At 44.2% G+C, this 20,170-nt stretch overlaps 1 protein-coding gene across 3 annotated transcripts in view; it reads right to left on the bottom strand.

Moving 5' to 3' along the window:
* Window positions 1-169: 169 nt before the first annotated feature.
* LOC133978880 (probable E3 ubiquitin-protein ligase HECTD4) overlaps window positions 170-20,170 on the bottom strand; it is a 44,083-nt gene continuing 24,082 nt past the window's right edge. For 2 of the 3 annotated variants that reach the window (XM_062417221.1, XM_062417223.1), the window contains exons 26-76: window positions 19,931-20,123; window positions 19,619-19,723; window positions 19,414-19,506; window positions 19,159-19,327; window positions 18,799-18,934; window positions 18,555-18,699; window positions 18,276-18,442; window positions 17,930-18,076; window positions 17,650-17,834; window positions 17,352-17,505; window positions 16,965-17,245; window positions 16,617-16,803; window positions 16,437-16,518; window positions 16,141-16,343; window positions 15,885-16,020; window positions 15,501-15,683; window positions 15,213-15,377; window positions 14,943-15,112; window positions 14,720-14,835; window positions 14,503-14,606; window positions 14,067-14,228; window positions 13,784-13,932; window positions 13,568-13,647; window positions 13,156-13,319; window positions 12,660-12,897; window positions 12,410-12,546; window positions 12,195-12,321; window positions 11,322-11,459; window positions 11,036-11,172; window positions 10,787-10,947; window positions 10,522-10,703; window positions 10,225-10,430; window positions 9,992-10,122; window positions 9,678-9,883; window positions 9,385-9,564; window positions 7,742-9,141; window positions 7,438-7,645; window positions 7,117-7,340; window positions 6,845-6,990; window positions 6,660-6,763; window positions 6,152-6,275; window positions 5,404-5,594; window positions 5,170-5,316; window positions 4,883-5,002; window positions 4,627-4,782; window positions 4,413-4,516; window positions 3,925-4,146; window positions 3,627-3,793; window positions 3,297-3,492; window positions 2,882-3,104; window positions 170-2,329 (exon numbers count right to left, since the gene is read on the bottom strand). In XM_062417221.1, coding sequence (XP_062273205.1) covers window positions 2,193-2,329; window positions 2,882-3,104; window positions 3,297-3,492; window positions 3,627-3,793; window positions 3,925-4,146; window positions 4,413-4,516; window positions 4,627-4,782; window positions 4,883-5,002; window positions 5,170-5,316; window positions 5,404-5,594; window positions 6,152-6,275; window positions 6,660-6,763; window positions 6,845-6,990; window positions 7,117-7,340; window positions 7,438-7,645; window positions 7,742-9,141; window positions 9,385-9,564; window positions 9,678-9,883; window positions 9,992-10,122; window positions 10,225-10,430; window positions 10,522-10,703; window positions 10,787-10,947; window positions 11,036-11,172; window positions 11,322-11,459; window positions 12,195-12,321; window positions 12,410-12,546; window positions 12,660-12,897; window positions 13,156-13,319; window positions 13,568-13,647; window positions 13,784-13,932; window positions 14,067-14,228; window positions 14,503-14,606; window positions 14,720-14,835; window positions 14,943-15,112; window positions 15,213-15,377; window positions 15,501-15,683; window positions 15,885-16,020; window positions 16,141-16,343; window positions 16,437-16,518; window positions 16,617-16,803; window positions 16,965-17,245; window positions 17,352-17,505; window positions 17,650-17,834; window positions 17,930-18,076; window positions 18,276-18,442; window positions 18,555-18,699; window positions 18,799-18,934; window positions 19,159-19,327; window positions 19,414-19,506; window positions 19,619-19,723; window positions 19,931-20,123 — 9,388 coding nt within the window. In that variant the 3' untranslated portion in view covers window positions 170-2,192. The remainder of the gene's footprint in view (window positions 2,330-2,881; window positions 3,105-3,296; window positions 3,493-3,626; window positions 3,794-3,924; window positions 4,147-4,412; window positions 4,517-4,626; window positions 4,783-4,882; window positions 5,003-5,169; window positions 5,317-5,403; window positions 5,595-6,151; window positions 6,276-6,659; window positions 6,764-6,844; window positions 6,991-7,116; window positions 7,341-7,437; window positions 7,646-7,741; window positions 9,142-9,384; window positions 9,565-9,677; window positions 9,884-9,991; window positions 10,123-10,224; window positions 10,431-10,521; window positions 10,704-10,786; window positions 10,948-11,035; window positions 11,173-11,321; window positions 11,460-12,194; window positions 12,322-12,409; window positions 12,547-12,659; window positions 12,898-13,155; window positions 13,320-13,567; window positions 13,648-13,783; window positions 13,933-14,066; window positions 14,229-14,502; window positions 14,607-14,719; window positions 14,836-14,942; window positions 15,113-15,212; window positions 15,378-15,500; window positions 15,684-15,884; window positions 16,021-16,140; window positions 16,344-16,436; window positions 16,519-16,616; window positions 16,804-16,964; window positions 17,246-17,351; window positions 17,506-17,649; window positions 17,835-17,929; window positions 18,077-18,275; window positions 18,443-18,554; window positions 18,700-18,798; window positions 18,935-19,158; window positions 19,328-19,413; window positions 19,507-19,618; window positions 19,724-19,930; window positions 20,124-20,170) is intronic. The other variant, XM_062417222.1, reaches the window with a different exon arrangement.

The raw sequence follows: 20,170 nt of genomic DNA, 5'->3' as shown, positions 1-20,170 counted from the left end.
AATAGGCATGTCCGCTACACCATGCCAGTCAAGTATGCAAATGACCCATTATGCAATAGAGAACAACTTCTTATAAAACATGTTTTTCCTGAGCACAATGGATGTTTATCTGAATGGTATCAGAAGTGTATTGTTCATGTATAAAAGACACAAAGCAGGATATTCAAACTGTATTTGTACATGAAGACATTTCTTTATTGTGACACAGAAATCTCAAATGCCATCTGATTCTTTACATCTGTATAATCCATTTTAGATATGTTAAGTTTCTGATGTGCAGAGGTAAGACAGTAAAAGTTAAGTTAATGCAACCATAAATAATTGTAATAAATATCAAGTAAATGTACAGCACACATTTTATCGCAACACCTCTTTGTATGGATATGTCCTTTTTATAACCTTGTCCACTTCCACCCTGAGGAGGAAGTAGAAGATAGAGCGTCCCTGTTAGCAGCGGTATATTACCCTTCAAAAAAGAACAGAACCATAAACCAAAGTTGCAAGCATTTCAACAATCCAATATGCGTCAAATATCAATTCTGTTGTGTTTTTCAATCCAAGTAAAATGGCGATTTTACCCACACAAGAAAACATGTTTCACCATGAGTAGAAGAAGTTGAATCCATCTGAGTACAAGACAAAAGGTGATAGATTACTGGTATTTCCAAAAAATTCATAAAAAATAACAACACAACAAACTGGATATCCAACAGACATCACCTAGTTTGCTCATTTTAGAATCTTTTTTTTCTTGGAAGAGTAGTGCAAACCAAAAACAAAAATTATAAGGTGAAGTGAAGCAGCGATTAATAAAAACTGCCATCAAACATAACTTCAGTCTATTTACATTTTTTTTCCTATTTGATTTTTACACAGCTAAACATTTGGTTATGTGTGCAATGAACAAAACAAACAAACAAAAAACCCCAGCAGAACCTTGTTCATCTTTCAATAAAGAAAACTATAAAAAGGCAAAACTCAAATATAATCCACCGCCCCTCCCCGATGTGTAGATTGTGTATGTCGTTGGGGAACGAAGAGGGGAGGGGGGGGGGACCGCACATTCAGTAGCAGAAGCACACAAATAATGTGGGAGAGCAGCTCATGAGAACATCATCCCCTTCCCATTTCACAAAGCAACACAGGTTTCACAAACCTGAAATGCAAGTATGACAGAACCAGCAACCAGCAGGCCTCTCCTTGTCGTCCAGTCTACCTGACCTACCACGCTGCCGCAGCTACTCAGATGTAGAAAAAAAATAAATCAAACGCAATTTCATAAACTAATAGATTAATATGACTTTTTACACGATTTAAATACCCTCTCTTCGGAGACTCAGATAAAATGTACTCAGTTTATATAGGCATAAGTTAGTTTGTCCATTAGCAGTTCTTTTTTTTTTTTTTTTTTTAAACAGGCAGTAAACTTCATAATATCCTATACAGCACTTGTTCACATATTCTGCCTGCTCATAGCTGATGTGGTCAAAAATAGGCAGCATTACACGTTTTCTTTTTCTCAAAGTAGTCGTACCTCCGTCTTGAATGTCGGAAAAGTCTATGAAAATCATTTGGGTTTTCTTTTTCACACACAGCCAGCGTCACTCTCCAAAGAGAGGCTCTTACAGCAAAGGCATGTTTTCAGAAAAATCCACCCCACAGAAGGGTAGAGACAGAGGGAGGCAGCAAGGTTAATCATTCAGAGAAACAGACTTCAGCACACATGAATTGAACTTGCAGCTGTAAAGTACAAATCTGATGCCATCCCAATAAGGTGTTGTATTCACAGAACCTTGTATATCTGCTAAACCCTCTCTTAAAAAGGTATTGGCGGGGTTAAAGGTGATTAAAAAAAGGTGTCACAGTTGTTTCACTTCAATGCCATCCTCAAACTCAGTGCAACCAGAACAGACATCCATCAGCGGTGTCAGAGCTAGTTCAGATTATCTTCCCTGAATTCCTCAAAGTATATCAAACATAAACGTGGAGTTTGTGTAAACTGCGATAAAAGAGAAGCAGGGGTAAACATGCAAAGCACTAAAGCCACCAAAACTAAAATAAAATAAACGCTGTGGGTTTTATTGGGGCAGAAGAGCAGGTGGTCCAGGAGTTTTAGGTGGGGGGCAGGGACCAACAAAAGGGGGGAGGGGGAGGTATACTAGCTGGGGGAGGAGTTGGGTTGTCAAGTCTTCTTAGCCGCTGAGTGGGTCCTCGCGGTAGTGGATGGCGTAACGCAGTTTCTCCAGCATCACATCCAAAGAGGAGTACTGGGGCAGTTTCACCATGAACATGCAGGTCTCCACGCGAATGTAGCGCGAGTCTGGCTGACCTGGAAAGCAGAAAAAGTGGACGGTGAATCACAACAGAATCAGTTGCTGTAGCACATTCACTCCCTCCATGTGTCTTGTTATTGTTAGCACTGTTCATGTTTTTGAGTTTTTGAGTTTTTCATGGAACCGCTGGAGACTTATAAGTAACTGTGAAGCAAGCGTTAGCGATAATCCGCTTGTCTTGGAGATAAAAATGAGTAAGAGAGTTAACCTATCAGTAGCAAACCTTACTAAACTGTTCTAGCCTGTAGATTTTACACAGAGACTCAAGAAACTAATACAAAGAAAGATAGTTCTAATTCTGTGAAACATTTCTGATGTGTGCCATGTCGGTTTATATCTTAAAGTGTGTCTTGCAGAGTATCTCACCATTACACAAACCCATTAATATAACCAAGGCAAACAACATGTTCAAAGTCTGTCCGAGGTTGCGAGACAAGATGAGCTGCTATGATAATCACTATCAGTTGTAGTGCTAAGAGGAGCGTCACGCAGAGATAGCAGTCCTCCTGTCCAATCAGTGCTCTGCTGAAACCTTGATAGCCCTTTACCTGCTGCTCCGTCAGGGGGGGCGATCTTCATGGGGTATGGGGGAACGTGGGCTGTGTCCGGCCCACCGTCCTTGCAGGGACAAGTGAAGGGGATGCGCTCCTGGTTGCAGGCAAACTTGATGAACTTGCAGAGCTCCTCCTGAGTGAACATCTCCAGGGCGGTCCAGAAGAACTCGATGTGCTGGTCGGTTTCCATCAGACCCACTTGATACATGGTGTGAGCCTGCAGAGGAAGAGAGAGAGCGGAGATTTGATAAATACCACAAATACACAACAATATGAAAATGAGGTGTGCCAATGATTATATTATAATCATGAGCGACTGGCCCAGAGCGAGTTTGCATAATATCTGGCGGTGCGAAATGCTTCCACGTGTTTGTAATGTTCATTATTTTCACACATATGTATGCTTTACCTTGAGGAACTCCAGGTTGATGTAAGGCAAGCCGCAGGTGCGAAGCTCCACCTCGAGGGGGCTGAGCATGGTGAGCAGCTGCAGGGGAATGATGGAGCCCAGTCCTGAACGCACTGCTGTCATACACTCCACGTTCTGCAGCTCCCTCAGACGAAGGCTCCGCACCGCCCGCGCATACACATCCTTATTCTCCCAGCTGAACGCACACAATCAAACACACAATAAGAACTAAAACAGCAAACTATAGGTAGGCTACTATAGTTTGAAAGAATGAATGACAAGAAAAGCGACACTGCATGAATATAATCATCTGAGCAAGTTTCGCTGTACCTGACGGTGAGGCTACGACCTCCCTGACAAAGCTCCACCTCCTCTCCTGTCATAGTGACGTAGGTGAAGGTGCAGCAGGGCCGGCTGGGGGAGTCGGGGCTTTCTCCCGAATGGTGTTGGGAAGAGATCTCAGCGCACAGGGTCTCCAGCTCTGTCTCGTCACTCACCTGCAGGGTGAGGACAAAGAACAGAGGATAAACTGAGGTCAATGGCAGGTTGATTTTAGCAGGGAAATGCCAACAATAAAAATGCAGAGGGTAGGTAGGATTACATGAGGAGCATAGTAGGGTTCTCTTACATGTTCAAACTTTTTGACAAAGTTGTAGGTGAGCACGTCAGCCTCCTGCAGGTCCTGCTCTGGGTCGAGGGACTCGCCCACCAGACCCTTCCAAAAGGAGCCCAGCAGGTCCAAAGGTAGCGGCACGTCTGCACGGATGGCTATGCCCAGTAGCTGACCAAAGAAGTGGAGCAACTGTTCCTCTGCGTAGCTGATAGGGCAGGGGGTCAGGATGTACTTACCCTGAGGAACGCAAAATACAACCATGACTCATCTTATAACAACATCTGTGATTAGCTGTGGTCTACCAGATATGATTCTGTACTCAGAAACAGTACTTGGGAATGGGATTGGAACTGAATATTTGACTGTTTTGTAATGGCACTGGAAAATGTCCTCCCAGTTTACTGTACATGTTGTCAAAACTGTGAGGAAACATTGAGATTTCAGGCAGTATCAGGTCATTCAGTCAAAAACAGGCCATGTAGTCAGATACTGACAATCCTTACCTTGTTACGGTTCGCTGCAGCACTGGGGCAGGGAAGCAGAAGGGAAAGAGCAGAACTCTGTAACTCCTTACACACCTGCCATAGGAAGTGTCTGAAGGAGCCACCTGGAGAGACAATTTCATCAAAGCTAGAATTAGGTGGGAAAAATACACCAGGGTGGCCATCAAAAGACTGCAAGGTAGCACTGAAAAAGACGTAAAGGAGAAATTCTAACTTGTGCCATGAACTTCCTCCCCAGTGAAGCGGATGTTGAAGGCGTAGGTTGGGTCTCCTCCACTTGCCAGTTTCACACAAAGCTGGGATGATGGCATGCAAGACAGCTGGCGTGCTGCCTGACAGAAGTATGTGTTCTCTGATGATCTGATCTCCCCTGAGGGACACACGTCAGAGACACAGAGAGAATGTTTGCAAAGATCCCGTACAAGTGACATGAAACATTAAACATGTGAACACATGAGAGGATCGGCTACCTCCCACAATCTCTAGAGGGTCCAGTGTAATCTCTGGAGCTGCATGGTCAGCTGTCCGCTGTACTGTGGCGTTCAGTACTCTGTTCATTACAGTGACCTTAGTGTCATAGAAGATTAGACCTGTGACCAGTGAAGATAAAAGAAGTGGTGAGAGGGAGAAAGATCAGATTCACTTTGTTTTAGTCCAGATCAGACAGACAGGTGTCCTACATAGATCAAATACACATACATACACAAAGCCAGTTATCCCTATGACCTGCTAGATCTGTGCTGAGATCTTTGCTCACCTTTGGCCTCACATAACAGCGCTGCAATACTGTTCTGATAAGTGTGTGTCTGTCTCAGCTCCACCAGTGGCAGGAAGAAACTCTCCAGGGTGTTGTTGAGGGACTGTAGCAGAGCGAAGCGTAAACGCAGGCTCTCCACAGGCACATCTTAAAAAACACACACACACAAAAGAAAAAGTTAAATTTGGCTGACAAAGTGCAAAGACCTGCTCTATTAAACAGTGGTTTACTTACTGAGCAGGCAGGAAACTCGTGGATCGGCAACATCACTGGGGTCCAGGTAAACTTCATGGGGGTGTAGTCTGGCTGGCGTAATTGCCAGGTGACGACACAGCCTGTTGATGTACTGGACCAATGCCACGTCCATTTCCAAACTCCATTTTCTACAGGCCTTCTGGGCATGACGTGTGTCTATACAGGTGCACCTAGTACAGACGCACAGCTGATGTTAAATAGAGCTCCCACTATTATGTTTACGCACGTATAAATGCATAACAATAATAATCCTATTATAAAGCAAACATTACATCACATTCAGTGATCACGCTCTCCTAATTGTCACAAAGTAGTGTGAGATATGAGAAATAGCCTTGAATTCAATGATAGACTGGTAGGTCGTTGTAATCCTGTCAAACTGGTACGTTCCCTTTTAAATGAAGGACAGAAACTAAAATGCAAATTTAGGCAGATGTCATGCTGCATTAAAACTGATGACTAGCGTGAAAATCAAGAAGGCAGCCGACATTCATTTAAAATTGCCTTTTGTGCTTGTAAAATCTGATGAATCAGAAGTCATTCGTTTTTTAAAGAATCCTTTCAAAATGTAATTTAATTGAGGGTTTAAAGATGACATGTTCTGTCAAAACAAAACTGCAGGATCAGTTTCTGGAAAGCTAGTATATGCTTGTGTAAGTGTGTGTGTATCGTATTTGGGTTACAACAGACTGGGTGCTGGTTATTGGGGTCTAGTTCCCAGTCTCACCTTTCAAAGTGGAGGTCATAACCACAAGCCAAAATTGCCCTCCAGACGCTGCGGATGTCCTGCTTGGCTCTGTCAACTGCAAATTTATGGAAGCCTTCCAGCGTCAGGTACTTCTCCTCTGGGACTACAGAAAACAAAGTGGTATGTGAGGCAGCTTTCAGCTCCCAGATTCAAAATAAAACTACCATTTCCATTTATAGTGTAGTTAAGCATCAAAGCAGGGTTGTAGTTTCTCATTTTAAATTGTCAGTTGATGAAATAATTTAATATTCTAATTTTTCCTGAAACATGTTATTTCTATGGTTACTGTTCTCTGGCTGCTGTTCCAGTTTTGAAATACTGTAAAATTAGCCAAATCATTAATAAATCCATTGGCAGAGAAGTAGTTGATGACTAGTCATCAATTAATTGTCATTTATATTTTCATTATTTTTAGACATTTCATAAAATCTTTCCCAGACAAATTCAAGCAAGGGAAGGCAATGAAACTGCATGATTATTGTCAAACCTTCAGGTTTTTTAGCTGGAGATTTTTCCACATCTTTCTCATCAGGTCTGGATTTCTCTGGCGATTTGGGCTTCAGGACTGTTTTCTTCTCACTCAGTGCAGTCCTGGCAGAGACAAGTTGCGGGCAAGCTTAGTTAAATCACTGGATCAAAGTGTAAATTCAAACTGTAGTGCCAATAACTTACCTGACACTGTTGAGGACAGACTTTTCCTTGGTGGGAGGCTTGGTGATGGGCCTCTTGGTGCTCACTACCTTGCCTTGGTGCTGTTCTTTTCCTGCCTTGCTGTACTTGTTTTTATTGGGCTTGGGAGTGCCATACTTCCTTAGAATCTGGATAAAAACAAATTAATTTGACACACATAAATGTGCAAAGAGTACAAAGTGTTAATTCATTTGGGCCACCAAAATAAAGCCTATAGTCAACATGTGTATTTAAGTACCAGTTGTGTTACATACCTGAGTAAGTTGGTCCTCAAGGACTTTCTTGGGAGGCCGAACATTGGTGAAGAAAGTATGCAGTAGGTTGCCAGGGGTCTGAGAGTTGATCTGCTCCTTGCTGAGGTAAATGTCAGATACTTTAACTGGCTTGGCTGGTGTGAGGCTGAGCATCTGCTCCGAGTGCACACAGCTCTTAAAAATGTCTGTGAGGACATCTCGTGCTCCGGGTACAAGCTTGTCACCTTGACACATAGAGACAGATGGTTTATGATTTTACACTGGCAGAATTAATGTCACTGTATGAAAGCTGAAGATATCTAATCAGGGTAAAACACCAACCTCTGACTGACTTGTCCTGGAAGTAGTCTTCAAGAGCAGAGCTGCCCTGTGTATCAAACAGGCTTTGGTTAACACTGGAGGCTGTGAGGATCTCCTCATTGGTCAACTCCATTAGTTCTTCTTCACCTTCCAGACTGGACAAACCAATCAGGTCGCTGCTGTTGAAAAGACTGGCACGGATTTTTTCTACTTTGGCTCGAGAACGAACCTATAATTAAAGAAAGATTTCCTTAGGTTTGTGTTTATCTTTGCAAAAACACAATTGAACAGTTTAAATCTACTGTGATGCTTTTAATTAACTCACCTCAATGACAGCATAGCCCTTGATGGGCCGGGCCATGACTGCATTGCTCTCCTGCGAGGTGACTGTGTGCATAGAACCCCCATCTGACACTGATGGCGTATCAGCACTGTCCAGAGGCTCTCCCAAGCTGCCCAGGCTCCCCAGGCTTCCTGTACTACACAAGGAGGTATCTAAACTCTCCTGACTAGAAACAGTCTGGGGATCTTGGGGTCCCTGCTGGGGGTACGTAACAGCAGACGCTGCAGCAGCAGGGGTGAGAAGCGGAACAGCTGACAGTTCCTGATCAACAGAAAGTTCACTGGCAGTGCGGGAGACTCCCTGGGAGGAGCTGCAGATGGAGGTCTGGCTGGTAGAAGCTGAAGCACTCACACTCATGGCTGGAGTCACGCTACTGGAGCTGTCAGGACTCTCAGGACCTCCGTTGTTGGGGAAGGTGCGTTCAGGTTCAGAGCCTGCTTTGCCATCCTGAGGGCTAGAAACTCCGGCTCCAGCTTTGGGCTTCTTGGGGTCCTCTTCCTGCAGAGGGATGAAGACCTCATCTTTGAAGAGCCCTCCATGTGCGTTGCAAGCTCTGCGGATAGCGTTCCGAACCACTGCCTCCTCAAGGTGCGTGGGGATACCTGAGAGCACCAACAGGCGACTGTGAGCAGTGGGACCTACCAGGGCCTGGCAGGCATCTGTCACTGCATCGCTGGTCACACTCAAGCCCTGGGGATCCTTATTGGCAAGATGTCGCAGGATCATCAGCAAAGTGAGGCAGCGGTGGAACCACAGCATGTCTTCAGGTTTACTACCCGCCATGTTCAACAGGGCACTGTCGCTCTCTGACAGACGGGCACCTCCACTTCCCCTTTTCCCAGAGACCGCTGCTGCCACTGCAGCTGCTGCTCGTTCGCGCTTCATCTTCACCTTCTTACGTTTGGATAGCAGGCTGGGGCTCTGCGGTGTCTGGCCTGGGGATGATGATGAGGATGAAGAAGAGTCACTTAGGTTAGGGGCGCTGGTAGAAGACAGGGCTCCAACTGAGGAGCCTCCAACATTGAGGGGAAGCGTCACCTCTGCCACAGCCAGACAGACCTCCATCAGTGCATGGAAGTAGGTAGAGAACCGGCTCTGCTCAGCTCCCAGAGCCAATGCAATGCCCCCAGATGAAGACCCCCCTGCTCCTGCCCCTCCAGCCGTCCATCCCTGAGTCTCCCGGTCGTACAGCTTTCGGAGTTCTGTCTGCATGGCCATGAGTACTGCTAGGCAGGGGTTAAGCAGCAGAGCTATTGAGCTGGACAGACCAGCAGGACTCTTGCGCTGCTCCAAGTGGTGGATCTTCCGCAAGAGCTCAGCCAGCAAGTGAAAGATGAGTTCTTTGATGGAAGGAGCCAGATCAGTGGTCCAAAGCAAACCACCTAAAAATTATAACATAGAAAACAGTGAAAGTTTATACTGGCAGGATTTAGTATAAATGATTTGAAAGCTTTCCAGTGATGTATGCTATTAGTATACATCATATTTAATCCAAAAAGGTTTGTTAAATGTGTCAAATTAAGTTTAAAAATTCTAAACAATACCAGAGGTGCATTATACTAATACATACACTGACTATACAAACACATTAATAGATGTGTTGTAATATCTGGTTTTCAACCTACCGAGCAGTTCTACCACTTGCAGCAGCACAGATGAGGGCACTGTGTCCAGCTCATCCTCTGATCGCTCACTGCTCTCACCCAGCTTCCATGTCAACAGTTGCTCAGCGAATGCCATGGCCAGAGGAAACTCAAGCGGCAAGGAGTGCAGCACAAGGACAGCACCAGGAGGGGGCGACACTCCTAGAATCAAGACAAAAGAATATTGAATACCATCTAATGCTGTAACAGATTATTTTTCTAACAAAACTTTGTGTTAGCCTATATGAACATCTTTTTGGGGGTGAGATACTCACCCAGTTTGATGTGAATCTTATCAGTAGGGATGATAACAGAGGGGTATTGGTTGGTGGTGGGAGGGGGAGTAAGGCCTGTGTTGGTGGGTGAGGCATCCAAAGGATAGCACACTGCCTCCATCAGGTTTAACTGGCCATTTCTACGCACTTTGTGACCCAGGCCATACACCATGACTCGTGCCCAGGGAGCTTTGTACAGGCTTGAGCTAATGGAGTAGACAGGAGAGAAGTACACATTTTCATCAGGACATGGAGAGGTAAGGAATCTGGGTTCATCCTGAATTATCAAAGTTGCATACGGCCAAGGGACTCACTCTTTGCGACAGCCTAGCTGGCTCTCTTTGCAGGACACGATCACAAATGCAGCACCTGGAAAACTGACATCCATGCTAACCTTTGACTCTGTAACAGGAAACTCCTCAGATGTAAACTGCTCTGGTGCATTCTGTTGGGGTGACAACATTTAACAGAATATTAGCATCTTTCCAAAGTGGGTGTGTAACCAGAGACAAGTTCATTATATGAATCACAGAACGGCAGAGCTGACCTGTAGAAAGCAGCAGATCTGCTTGGTGAGCTCCAGCAGGCTTTCCTCTCCCTGATGCAAGGCACGGGTGATGGCCACTGTCAGCCACTCCCGGATGGGCTGAGAGTTTCCCTGGTAGAATAGATCTGTGGGAGAACAGCTCTGGCCCTGGAGGTTGTGAAGCAACGACTGGGCCAATAGGATAGAACCAGAACTAATAGTGCCATCTGTAGGAAGAAAAAAATTAGAGCATTCATCAGAAAAGCAGAAATGTCACAGTGAAAGATCCAGTTATTCACAAGATATATTTACACTGACCAGGGAGGGGTGGAGCCAGCAGCTGATTAGACAGAAGCTGCAGGTGTTCCAAGGTGATGTCACGGATAGCAGGTATGTGGAAAAGACGTGTGAAGGTGTGGGGATTCTTGGGGGCGAAGATGTTGAGCAAGGCCATACGGCAGTATAATCGAGCCAGTGCACTCTCACAGCGAAGCAATTCCCTAAAACAACGCAAAAAACTGATTTTGTGCACAAGTACAGTATGCATGTGTATAATGTTCTTTCCCATGATACTGCATGTTACCTATGAATCTGAATGTTGCTACTGTCTAGTGAGACTAAGCCATTAGCCGCAGTTCGCCGAGATCCAGCGGGAGGGCGCTCCAGCATCTCAATAGGGTACCAGTACCTCACCAGCACGCCCTCACTGCGCAGGTAGGTCTCGACCTGTACCAGCTCATTCACCTAGACAAAAACACACAACAAACTAAGAATTAATCTATGAGTTTCTGCTGATGACACAAAACATTACAGCATTAAGTATTGTACTTACAGAGTCTACATCAAGCACAACTCCATGCAAACCAAAAGTCTTCAACATGCCCCGGATGGCAAACTTGGGCAGGGCTGTTCCCCCTGTGGTGCTGTTGGTATTGTTGCTGTCTGGGCAGCGGATGACCACAGTCAAGCCTGTGTTGAAGCAGATTATCATTGAGGTCAATCTTATTCAATGGTGAAAAAGCTTAGTAGCATGTGTCACATTTAGACTGTTTTAATACAACGCTTTAAATGCAAATTTGAACTTAGTTTGGAGGCATAGGGATGTAAGTGAAACGCACCTTTGCGCACTTTATCAATTGTGAACTTGTTGGCCTCATCCTTGATATCCTCAATGGTAGGGAGGTAGAGGTCGCGAGGAATCCCGCCATTTTCTTCATAGAGGAACTCCACTGTCTGTCTTGCTATGTCAACCATGCCTGTTGTCATTGAAACACACCACAGAGATAAACAGTGTCAACATTCTCCTTAGTTAACCTGTATTAATATTTATTATATTATATTCCCTCTTTGTGTTTCCTTGGACAGTGTTTCCCTGTTAAACTGCAGTGGAAGAATAGTTACAAAGCACAAAGTAAGACAAAATACATTTTTGCACAGAAAGAGGACTGTGGATTTTTCCCCCCTTCACTTGCACTGTATGTGCATTATGAAGAGCTTCTAATAGCCAATATGAACAGGAGGAATGATTATGACAAGAAAAATGTATTTCAAAATTTCATTTTGGCACCTGACATTTGACAGACTTGAAAAATTGTGAATCTGTCCTTTAACCTAACATTAACACAAAATATGCACAGGCTCAAAATGGATTGATGGGAATGAACTGGTATCCACAATCCTATATTTTTATTTCTATTCTGCCCAAATTTTCATTCAAGCAATCGTCTAACCCAAATTGATTTATGAGTTATTAGGGGTGCCAAAGTTGTCCACTTTGATTCTGATTGTGTTGTATTTCTGATTAAATTCAAACACAAAAAGGCTTTCACAACCTTGTAACAACTACTTGAAGTTCACGGATCTGCTGAGCTCTTTAATCCTTGTCTTGGTCAAATGATGTGGGCAACATGGGGTACAGTGTCTGTTTTATGTTATGTCATTAGCTATGTAAGACTGGAATTTTGTTTAAATGATATTCGTTCATTTTTTACCCAGTTGCAAAGCTCCTTTGATTTGGTCCAGACCAGATTTCCTCTCAGCCTCGTTGCGGAACCTCCTACGAATGGTAGGGAACACTTTGGTCTCCCAGGCCTTTACCAGCAAGGCATAGTGGTCCTCCTAAGGTCAACAAAGTCAAACAAACAATTATATGTATGAGAATAAAACATTTTTAACACTGTGATTATAAAATGAAAAGCCCACTCACTCTTGGAACATCATCATCATCCTCATCATCACTCTCATCATCTGCAATTGGTGGAGGATGTGGATCAGGCCCAGAGGTGACCAGATTCTCGTAGCTCAGCTCCACCTTGTAATGGCATGACAAGTCGCTGTTGTACTCTGTGTAGAAAAGAACAAACAGATGTGATATTTATGATATTTATGCAGAAATAAACAGTTAAAGTAAAAGCATGCATGACTCAGGATAAGCAGTAATAAGGGGATAGATATACGTTGCTGGGTGACTGCCACTGCTGCGATCCGACAGGGGGGTCCATGGGAGCCAGAGTCGGACGTAACACTTGCACCTGCGTCATTATCGCTGTCTGAGGCCATGGCAAATGGTAGTGCTTCAAAATTTGCACTTATCTCCTCTGCAAGGTCTACGCACAGGTCAGCAGCATTCCTGTGTGCTTGGCCTTCTGCGTATGCAAATGGACGACTCCCAAAGTTGGCCCGAATCTTTGAGTTCTACAAAACAGTGGAGAAACAATTTGATTAGTTGCATTAATCCCAAACTGCATCACTGAAACTGCAAACATATTATATTGCTTATGTTACCTATGCTTGACCTGTGCTATGTCATTTTTATGCCTATACTTTTATATTGTTCTTCAATGTACAGCATATTAAACTTGTGCTTTTAATGAAATATACCATATAAATAAAATAATCATTGCCATTAACTATAGTTAAAATATAAAGTCACTTGAGCCAGCAGACACCCACCTTCTTTTGAATGTGTACCAGGGGCCACATTCCACCAGCTACATCCTCAAGAATGGGGCCGAGCCGCTGACCACAGTAGGTAAAGTACACCCTCCCTTTAGGGGCCTGACCAGGGGGTGGAGGAGTACCCTCAGAACGCTCCCAGCCTATTCCAGCCACGTCACCTGTGTTTATGAAAATGCGGGATTACCAACTGGATTGTCTCAGTAATTACACAATGTCGCAAAAGGACACCCTTTAAAATTTGGCCACTCTAAATAGAGCTCATATTAAGGAAACAAGATCGTTTTTGAAAGGATAGTCAAATTACAAGCTACTGAGGAATTCACAGTACTTCAAATTAATTGCATACAGAAAGGATCTCTAGATGGACTAAATCAAACATGGAGAAGAAAACTGTCTCCCATCTCACCAGGAAGTAGAGCCACATCTAGCCTCACACTCTTCCACTGGAGCAGACTGGAGCCATTATAATGTACTGCCCTACCATTACTGACACACACAGACACAACAAAGACAGAACACATAAGAGAAGGGTAGCAGTCAGCACTCCAGTTAAAGACAGAGCAGTGGAAAAAGATCACAAAGATGGAATCTCGTAGTGTTAATATGTAAGGAGTTAACATACTTGTGAAAGAGACATGTGCCAACAGGGTTGGTCCATGCTCCATCTCGCTTCTCTGCCTCAGTGGCAAAACCAAAGGAAACAATTGGCCCACTGTCCTCCTCAGAGTCTCCATAGGAGACAATTTCTATCTCCCAGTAAAAAGACGGGGCCTGCAGGGACAAAGACAAGCAAAGTAAAGACTGTGGACAGGCAGCAGTTTATCATGTTAATCTCACTAACGTGTTCAAACAATCTGAAATAGCAAAGATTAATACAGGAGGTAATTCCACAGTGATGAGCCTACCTGAATTGGTACAGGAGAGGTGGCATAGATGAAGGTGCCTCTGGGCAGCCCTCCTCCAGCACTGGGATCAGCCAAGAAGGTGACTGAGGTCAGGCGGGATGAGAACATGCAGGCGCGGACTGGGGGGAACACTCTGGATGGACACCAGGTGATTTCCTTGGGCTGGTGATGCAAACAGAGGGATAAGATTAGTGTGACCAAAAATCTGAATGTGTTTAATCTATTAATTACCAAAGGGTTTGTTGTGAACACTCATTGTAATTTTCCTGCCTTTGGCTGATTGAGTCATTTAAAGCATGTTCAAGTGAGTTTAGTAGTTTTATATTAAGTTTTAAAAAAGCTGAGTTATCATGTTTTCTCACTTGTGCTTGTTGTCAATCACTGCAAAAATGATTGTAATGAAAACAAAAACTATACTACAAATCTGGACTCTCACCTGGCGTCTGTCAGTCTGCAGTGGTGGAGGTGGTGGCCGAGCACAGTCCCGGTACAGCATTCTTACTCTTTCACATTGAGCCTCGACCATGCTGAGACGCTCCCCTGCACAAGATTACATAACGATGTCAGACACAGCTGCCAACAGTGTATGAAGTGATACAAACTAAATCCATCCATGCGTTTGAGAGGTTTGGGGTCTTATTGTGTATTCTCACCAGGGCTGCATTCTTGGGCAACCAGGTTGAGCACCTCAACAGCCGCAGGACACTGCTGGATGAACTCTTCACAGAAGGAGCTATCCTCCAAGAGCTGTGCCATCACTAAGCAGGCCCTGAAAAACACAATCAGGAACCTTGTGATTTTTGTTCATTTTCTACATCATTATATCACATGATAAGAATTACAGTGTTAAAGGGCTTCATATCAGTGTTTACTAACCTGGTTCTGATTTCAGCCAGCAAGCGAACTGCAGCCATTACTGGGCTGGAGCCATCTCCTGTAGCTGGTAAAGATGTGTGAATGGAGAGACTGCCCTCTTGTGGCAGAAGCATGGACTGCACTGCTTGTACCACCTTTTCCGTGATTGACAGCTTGTACAGGGGGAGTGCCTGACAAGTTGACAGTGAAAAAGAGACAAGTGAAATTCAGGATATTCCTTTCCAATAAAAAAAAAAGATCAGTAGATGTGTTTGATGCTGGAGCTCTTACCTCAGATCTGGGTGTACAGAGGCGTGATATGGGTACTGTCAGGATGTCTGAGGCTTTGCAAGCTCTCCTATACTCGCAAGAGGGGAATTTGACAGTTGCAATGCCCTCCTGCTCATTGATGGACATAACTATGCCCACACTGCCCAGCACTCCTTTACCTACAACCTGCAGAGTGAAGGAAACACATTTCAATTTCAACATGTCAATACTTTCAACTAAAAAGATGACACCACGTGCATGTCAATGTGTGAGCATAGCATCACCATTGATTTGCCTCCCTTTACTAACCTGGACCTCAGAGCCAATCTTAATGGTTTCTTTGAAGCCACCAAGGGCGCAGAGTGCAGCAACTGCCTGCCTACCAATGGCCTGAAGCTTAGCCAGTTTCCTGCCACTGCTGCTACCATTCTCCAAGATACTTTCAGCGTACTTCCCCAGCTGAGGGATGAACATCAGCGCCCGGGAGAGCACCTACCACAAAAGTGGGAAAGCATTAGGTTTAAGAGAAACAGCATCGTATGGATTCAAATACATGTCAGTCAGAATAAAAGTTACTTTTTCAACCGATTAAATAACTGAAAAGTCTGTTGTGATGTTCTTTGTAGCAAATAATCTGTTACCACTACCTAGAAAAAAATTTGCTATGAAGGCAAAAACATGATAATGCTTTACTTTTTCAGCAGTGGAGGTCCAGATTTGAGCAGTGTTGGACTCTGGAGCGGTGAGCAGACTATGCAGCAGAGCAATAACCTCAGCAGCCATACTGTTCGCAACATGGCCACTGATGAATGGCCTGACGGGGTCTGACCTGTTTAATGGAAGTTTTTAAGTCAGATATCACACCTACAATCAACTTATACAAACAGACAAATCCAAACACACTCTCAGTGTGCAAAACTAGTAAATATATGACTACTTGTTTACGTACCTGGCTAAGTCAGCATTTCTGTCCCTACACACAGCAGTCTGTGCAGTTTTCTTCTTGTCACCGGTGGTGATGCCTCCAGCAGTCTCTTGGGCCAGCGTCTCCACAGGTGGACCTACACTCACTATCAGACCAGACTGAGCCCACTTGTTGGCCTTCCTCAGGGCAGCTGATGCCTCCTCTGTTATCACCTCACAGCTTCCACTCTGTAGAGGGTTTAAAATAGGACAGCAGAGTTAAGGATGGCACTTTGAATAAAGCTAAAGACACTTTTTTTTATAGCATTTTAAAAGTCTTACTTTAGTCATATCTCTGTCCATCTTGACCACCTTTTCCATGTTTGCTCCAGTGCCAAGCCGAAAAGGACGTCCCTCTGAGCTGCTGCATTTTACAGATGTGGGATAATATGACATGTTACAGAAACTTGGAGTAAGCTCACTAATGTGAAACAAAAACAATGATTTCTGGGGTATTCTTACCTGAGAAGTGGTTGCAAAACCTCATGAGATGACTGGTCTTCTCTCTTGTGGATGAAGATTGATAGCTTTCCATCGACCGCTTCTCCCTCCTCCCCAACATCCTCAGACTTCAGAGCTCCTTTGGAGCTGGCTCGGGACAGACTAGTGTCTGGCTCAGAGGAGCTGGGGGAGAGCAGGGTTTGGCAGCCTGGCAAAGAGGTAACAGTGTAACTAAAAGTATTAGCAGGACATGCTCCCCTAGTTTAACATGTTTTTGGCTTTTCAATTTTTAACAACAGAGCTTATTGTTTACAAATTCCACTCCCACCACAAACATGTATTCAGTACTCAAAGTTAAGAGAGACTAACCTGGTACTACATAGTCTGCCAGCTTGGCCAGCAGCAAAGCAGCAATACGTGAGGCAGGGTCACTAGCGTCTTGTTGCTCAGCATCTAGTGTGTTAATAGAGTAGCTCCATGAAGGTAGTGCCACGTTCCCACAGTCCTCCACACTCATAAGAGGCAGGGCAGCTCGGCATAGCTGGAGGATGATTAGTACCAGCTTTGGGGAAGGTCTCTGGTCAAGCAGCAGAGACAAGAGCTTAGAAACACAAGCTGGCTGGCTCAGAATAGCTTTTCCTATGTGGCTCCTGGAACACAACAACAAATACATACACTGTATAAATACACACATATACATGACAATACACACAACGTGATATCAATAAATACATGATATACACACATGACATTTACCTAGAAAGGTCATTTAGTAGACTGAGCACATCCTGCAAAGCATCGTTGCCAGCTGCCTGATTCCCACAGCACTCAGTGGCTCTGGCCAGGTGATTGGTTAGCAGGCTAGACACCTGCCGTGCCAGACCAGAGTGTACTGCATCTGTAGACCCACCTATGAAGAGATAGAAGAATGATTATTGACCTATCATTAAAAATATACATAATACATATATAAGTTCTTCTAGCCTTCACTAGATATTTGACACTTTTTATGCTGTTTACATTTGATCAAAGTCAGTAGCCATAAACGTATTACCTTCGACCTTCTCCCACTCAATGCAGCGGTTGGCCAGCACCTGGAAAGCAGCCCAGGCCATGGTGGCCACCTTCTGCTTTTTGGTCTGCTTCTCGTTTGAGCTGCATTCTCTTTGACCACTCAAGCTACATAGACTATCCATGAGTTGAACCAGCCCACTCCGAACCAAGCACTGCTCCTCACTCCTATTGTAATAAAGATAAAAATATGAGGGTAATCTGTGCATCTAGTAATATAAGAACAAATGAAAAAAGGAATAATACAAGATTAATTCTCTTGCCTGGTGTAGGGGATTGTGCAAAGCAAGCCAATACTGTTGGCACAGGCAATGGGGTAGCGAGCACATAGTGACACCACAGATGTCATGGTCTCCCCAAAGGCCTCCTGCACCTGCTCTACCATTCCACCACAGGTCAGCTCCTCAATCCTGGCACACAAACACAGATGTGTAGAGTAACCAGACTAAATCAAACATTTATCTGAGTATATGAGAATGTGTGTGTGTGTGTGTGTGTGTGTGTGTGTGTGTGTGTGTGTGTGTGTGTGTGTGTGTGTGTGTGTGTGTGTGTGTGTGTGTGTATAGGGTGGGATAGTGGTAGATAGTGGTTATAGCTCCCTTCTCTTACCTTGGGCCTCCTTGCAGTACCATAGTGACAGGCCCCACCAGGTGGGTGACCCCACCCACTCGGACTGCAGCAGTGAGTAATTCTCTCATATGAACAAGTGCCTGCTTCCGTGTGCTGCCACGTCTCCACCGTGTCTGCGCAGCAGACAGGAAACTGCTGCTTGACACCTACAGAAGATATAAAATATCTCAATGTTAGACCAGAAGTTACCTATTGATTCTCATGCAGCTACAGACAACTCCGTTAAAAAATGGAATGAGTGATGAGTAACAGACTAACAGCCTGGTCAGGTGTAGTCCCAATAAAAGCAAAGAGCTGTCCCAGCAGCACACTGTATGTTGGTTTGTCACGGCTGTCCTCAATGGCCAGAGACTGCAGCAGGGTAAATGAGCTGCTGCGATGACTGGTAGGGTGGTGTCGCCTCCTACAGGTACAAAAGAAAACAAGGAAAGGAATGTTTTCAACTTAGATTTATTCCCATAAGCCTCTCACGTTAAATCTATTAAAACAAATGGGGAAATACCTTTGAGGAGCATGTGTAAATTCCAAATCTTGGTTAGCAATCATCTCCAAGTCAGAGGGTGCAGACATGCTGCGCAGGAAGACTGGCTGCTTCACCATGGGCATCACAGTCTTGGCATCTGACACTGACTTAGACGCTAGCATAAAAAATGACAATTGAAAATGAACTGAAGTCACTGGCAAAGACTGAGTGATGGAAACACTGATAGACAAAATAAAATTGTGATACATTAAATTCAGACCTCTTTGTCAAAAGTATCAATAGAGATAATAGAATAAGTCTCCAATCCCAATCCTGCTGCCCCACAAGTTAGTTAATTAATTAGTAACAAAGGATAACTAATAATAAGATTATGTATACCTGGTCCTGGTGTGCCAGCAGGTGTGGTGGTCAGGCTTCTGCAATGTGGAGCGATTGTAACATGTAGTAGCAGCTCAGTGCGGTTCATCAGACTCTTCACCAGTGCCTTAGTTTTAGCCAGTGGGGTGCTACTCCTGAGGTGCATAGTGTTAACCTCCTGAAAGAACTTCTCCCTGTTGGTGCAGATACATAATGTTACAGAATGAACCGACTATGACAACCCAGGTGGTGGAGTACTGATTTATGTGAAATTACTTGCCTCAATGCAAGAACAACATTCTCCAAGTCACTAAAATCAAGTGGGACCTCCTTCAGGGAGCAAAGTAGTTCCAGCTCCTTAATTTTGTTCTGGCACAAATAAAAAAATTTAAAAAATGAATAATTAATACCACAGTACAGTGTAGTGGTAACGCTATAATCTCTTGAGAAAAAGTTGTCAAGTGTGTATGGGGCATGGTACCTCAAAGAAGTGGTAGTCGTGAAAGAAAGGAGTGTTGTTCTCCAGTTTTCCCTGCTGGGCCTCCTCTGCCTCATTCTGCCACTTCTGCTCCAGTTCTGCTACACTCTGAAAGCCACACAGAAGATAATCAGACACAGAGGAAGACACTCTTTGGTGCTTTTCAGGTAGGCGGCTGAATTTACTTTTTGTTAGTTAAGCTTGGGTCCTTTGGATGACCTCAACCTTAATAAAAATAACCTACTGACAACCTATACTGATGTTTTTAAGTAATACTCTCATATTTTCTTCGTATAGTTCATGATAGTAGTTTACCTGCAGCTGACGCTGCATTGCATTGATCTTCTTAAAGGTCTCAGCCATGATCTTACAGACCAGGTCATATTCCTCTGCGTGATCCTCACGGTACTGGTAGTTGACGAGTGACTGAAGAGCATCCACCAGGCTTAGATGTTTTATGACACATGATACAATAACCTCCTCCATAACATCTGGCCTGATCACCTCCCTTCAAGACAAAAAAATAGTTGAGAGTAAAAGTTATTCTTTTAACAA

The sequence above is a fragment of the Scomber scombrus genome, chromosome 4, assembly GCF_963691925.1.
Source record: "Scomber scombrus chromosome 4, fScoSco1.1, whole genome shotgun sequence".
In the NCBI taxonomy this organism is placed as follows: Eukaryota; Metazoa; Chordata; class Actinopteri; order Scombriformes; family Scombridae; genus Scomber; species Scomber scombrus.
This window is presented reverse-complemented; position numbering and strand designations above follow the sequence as displayed.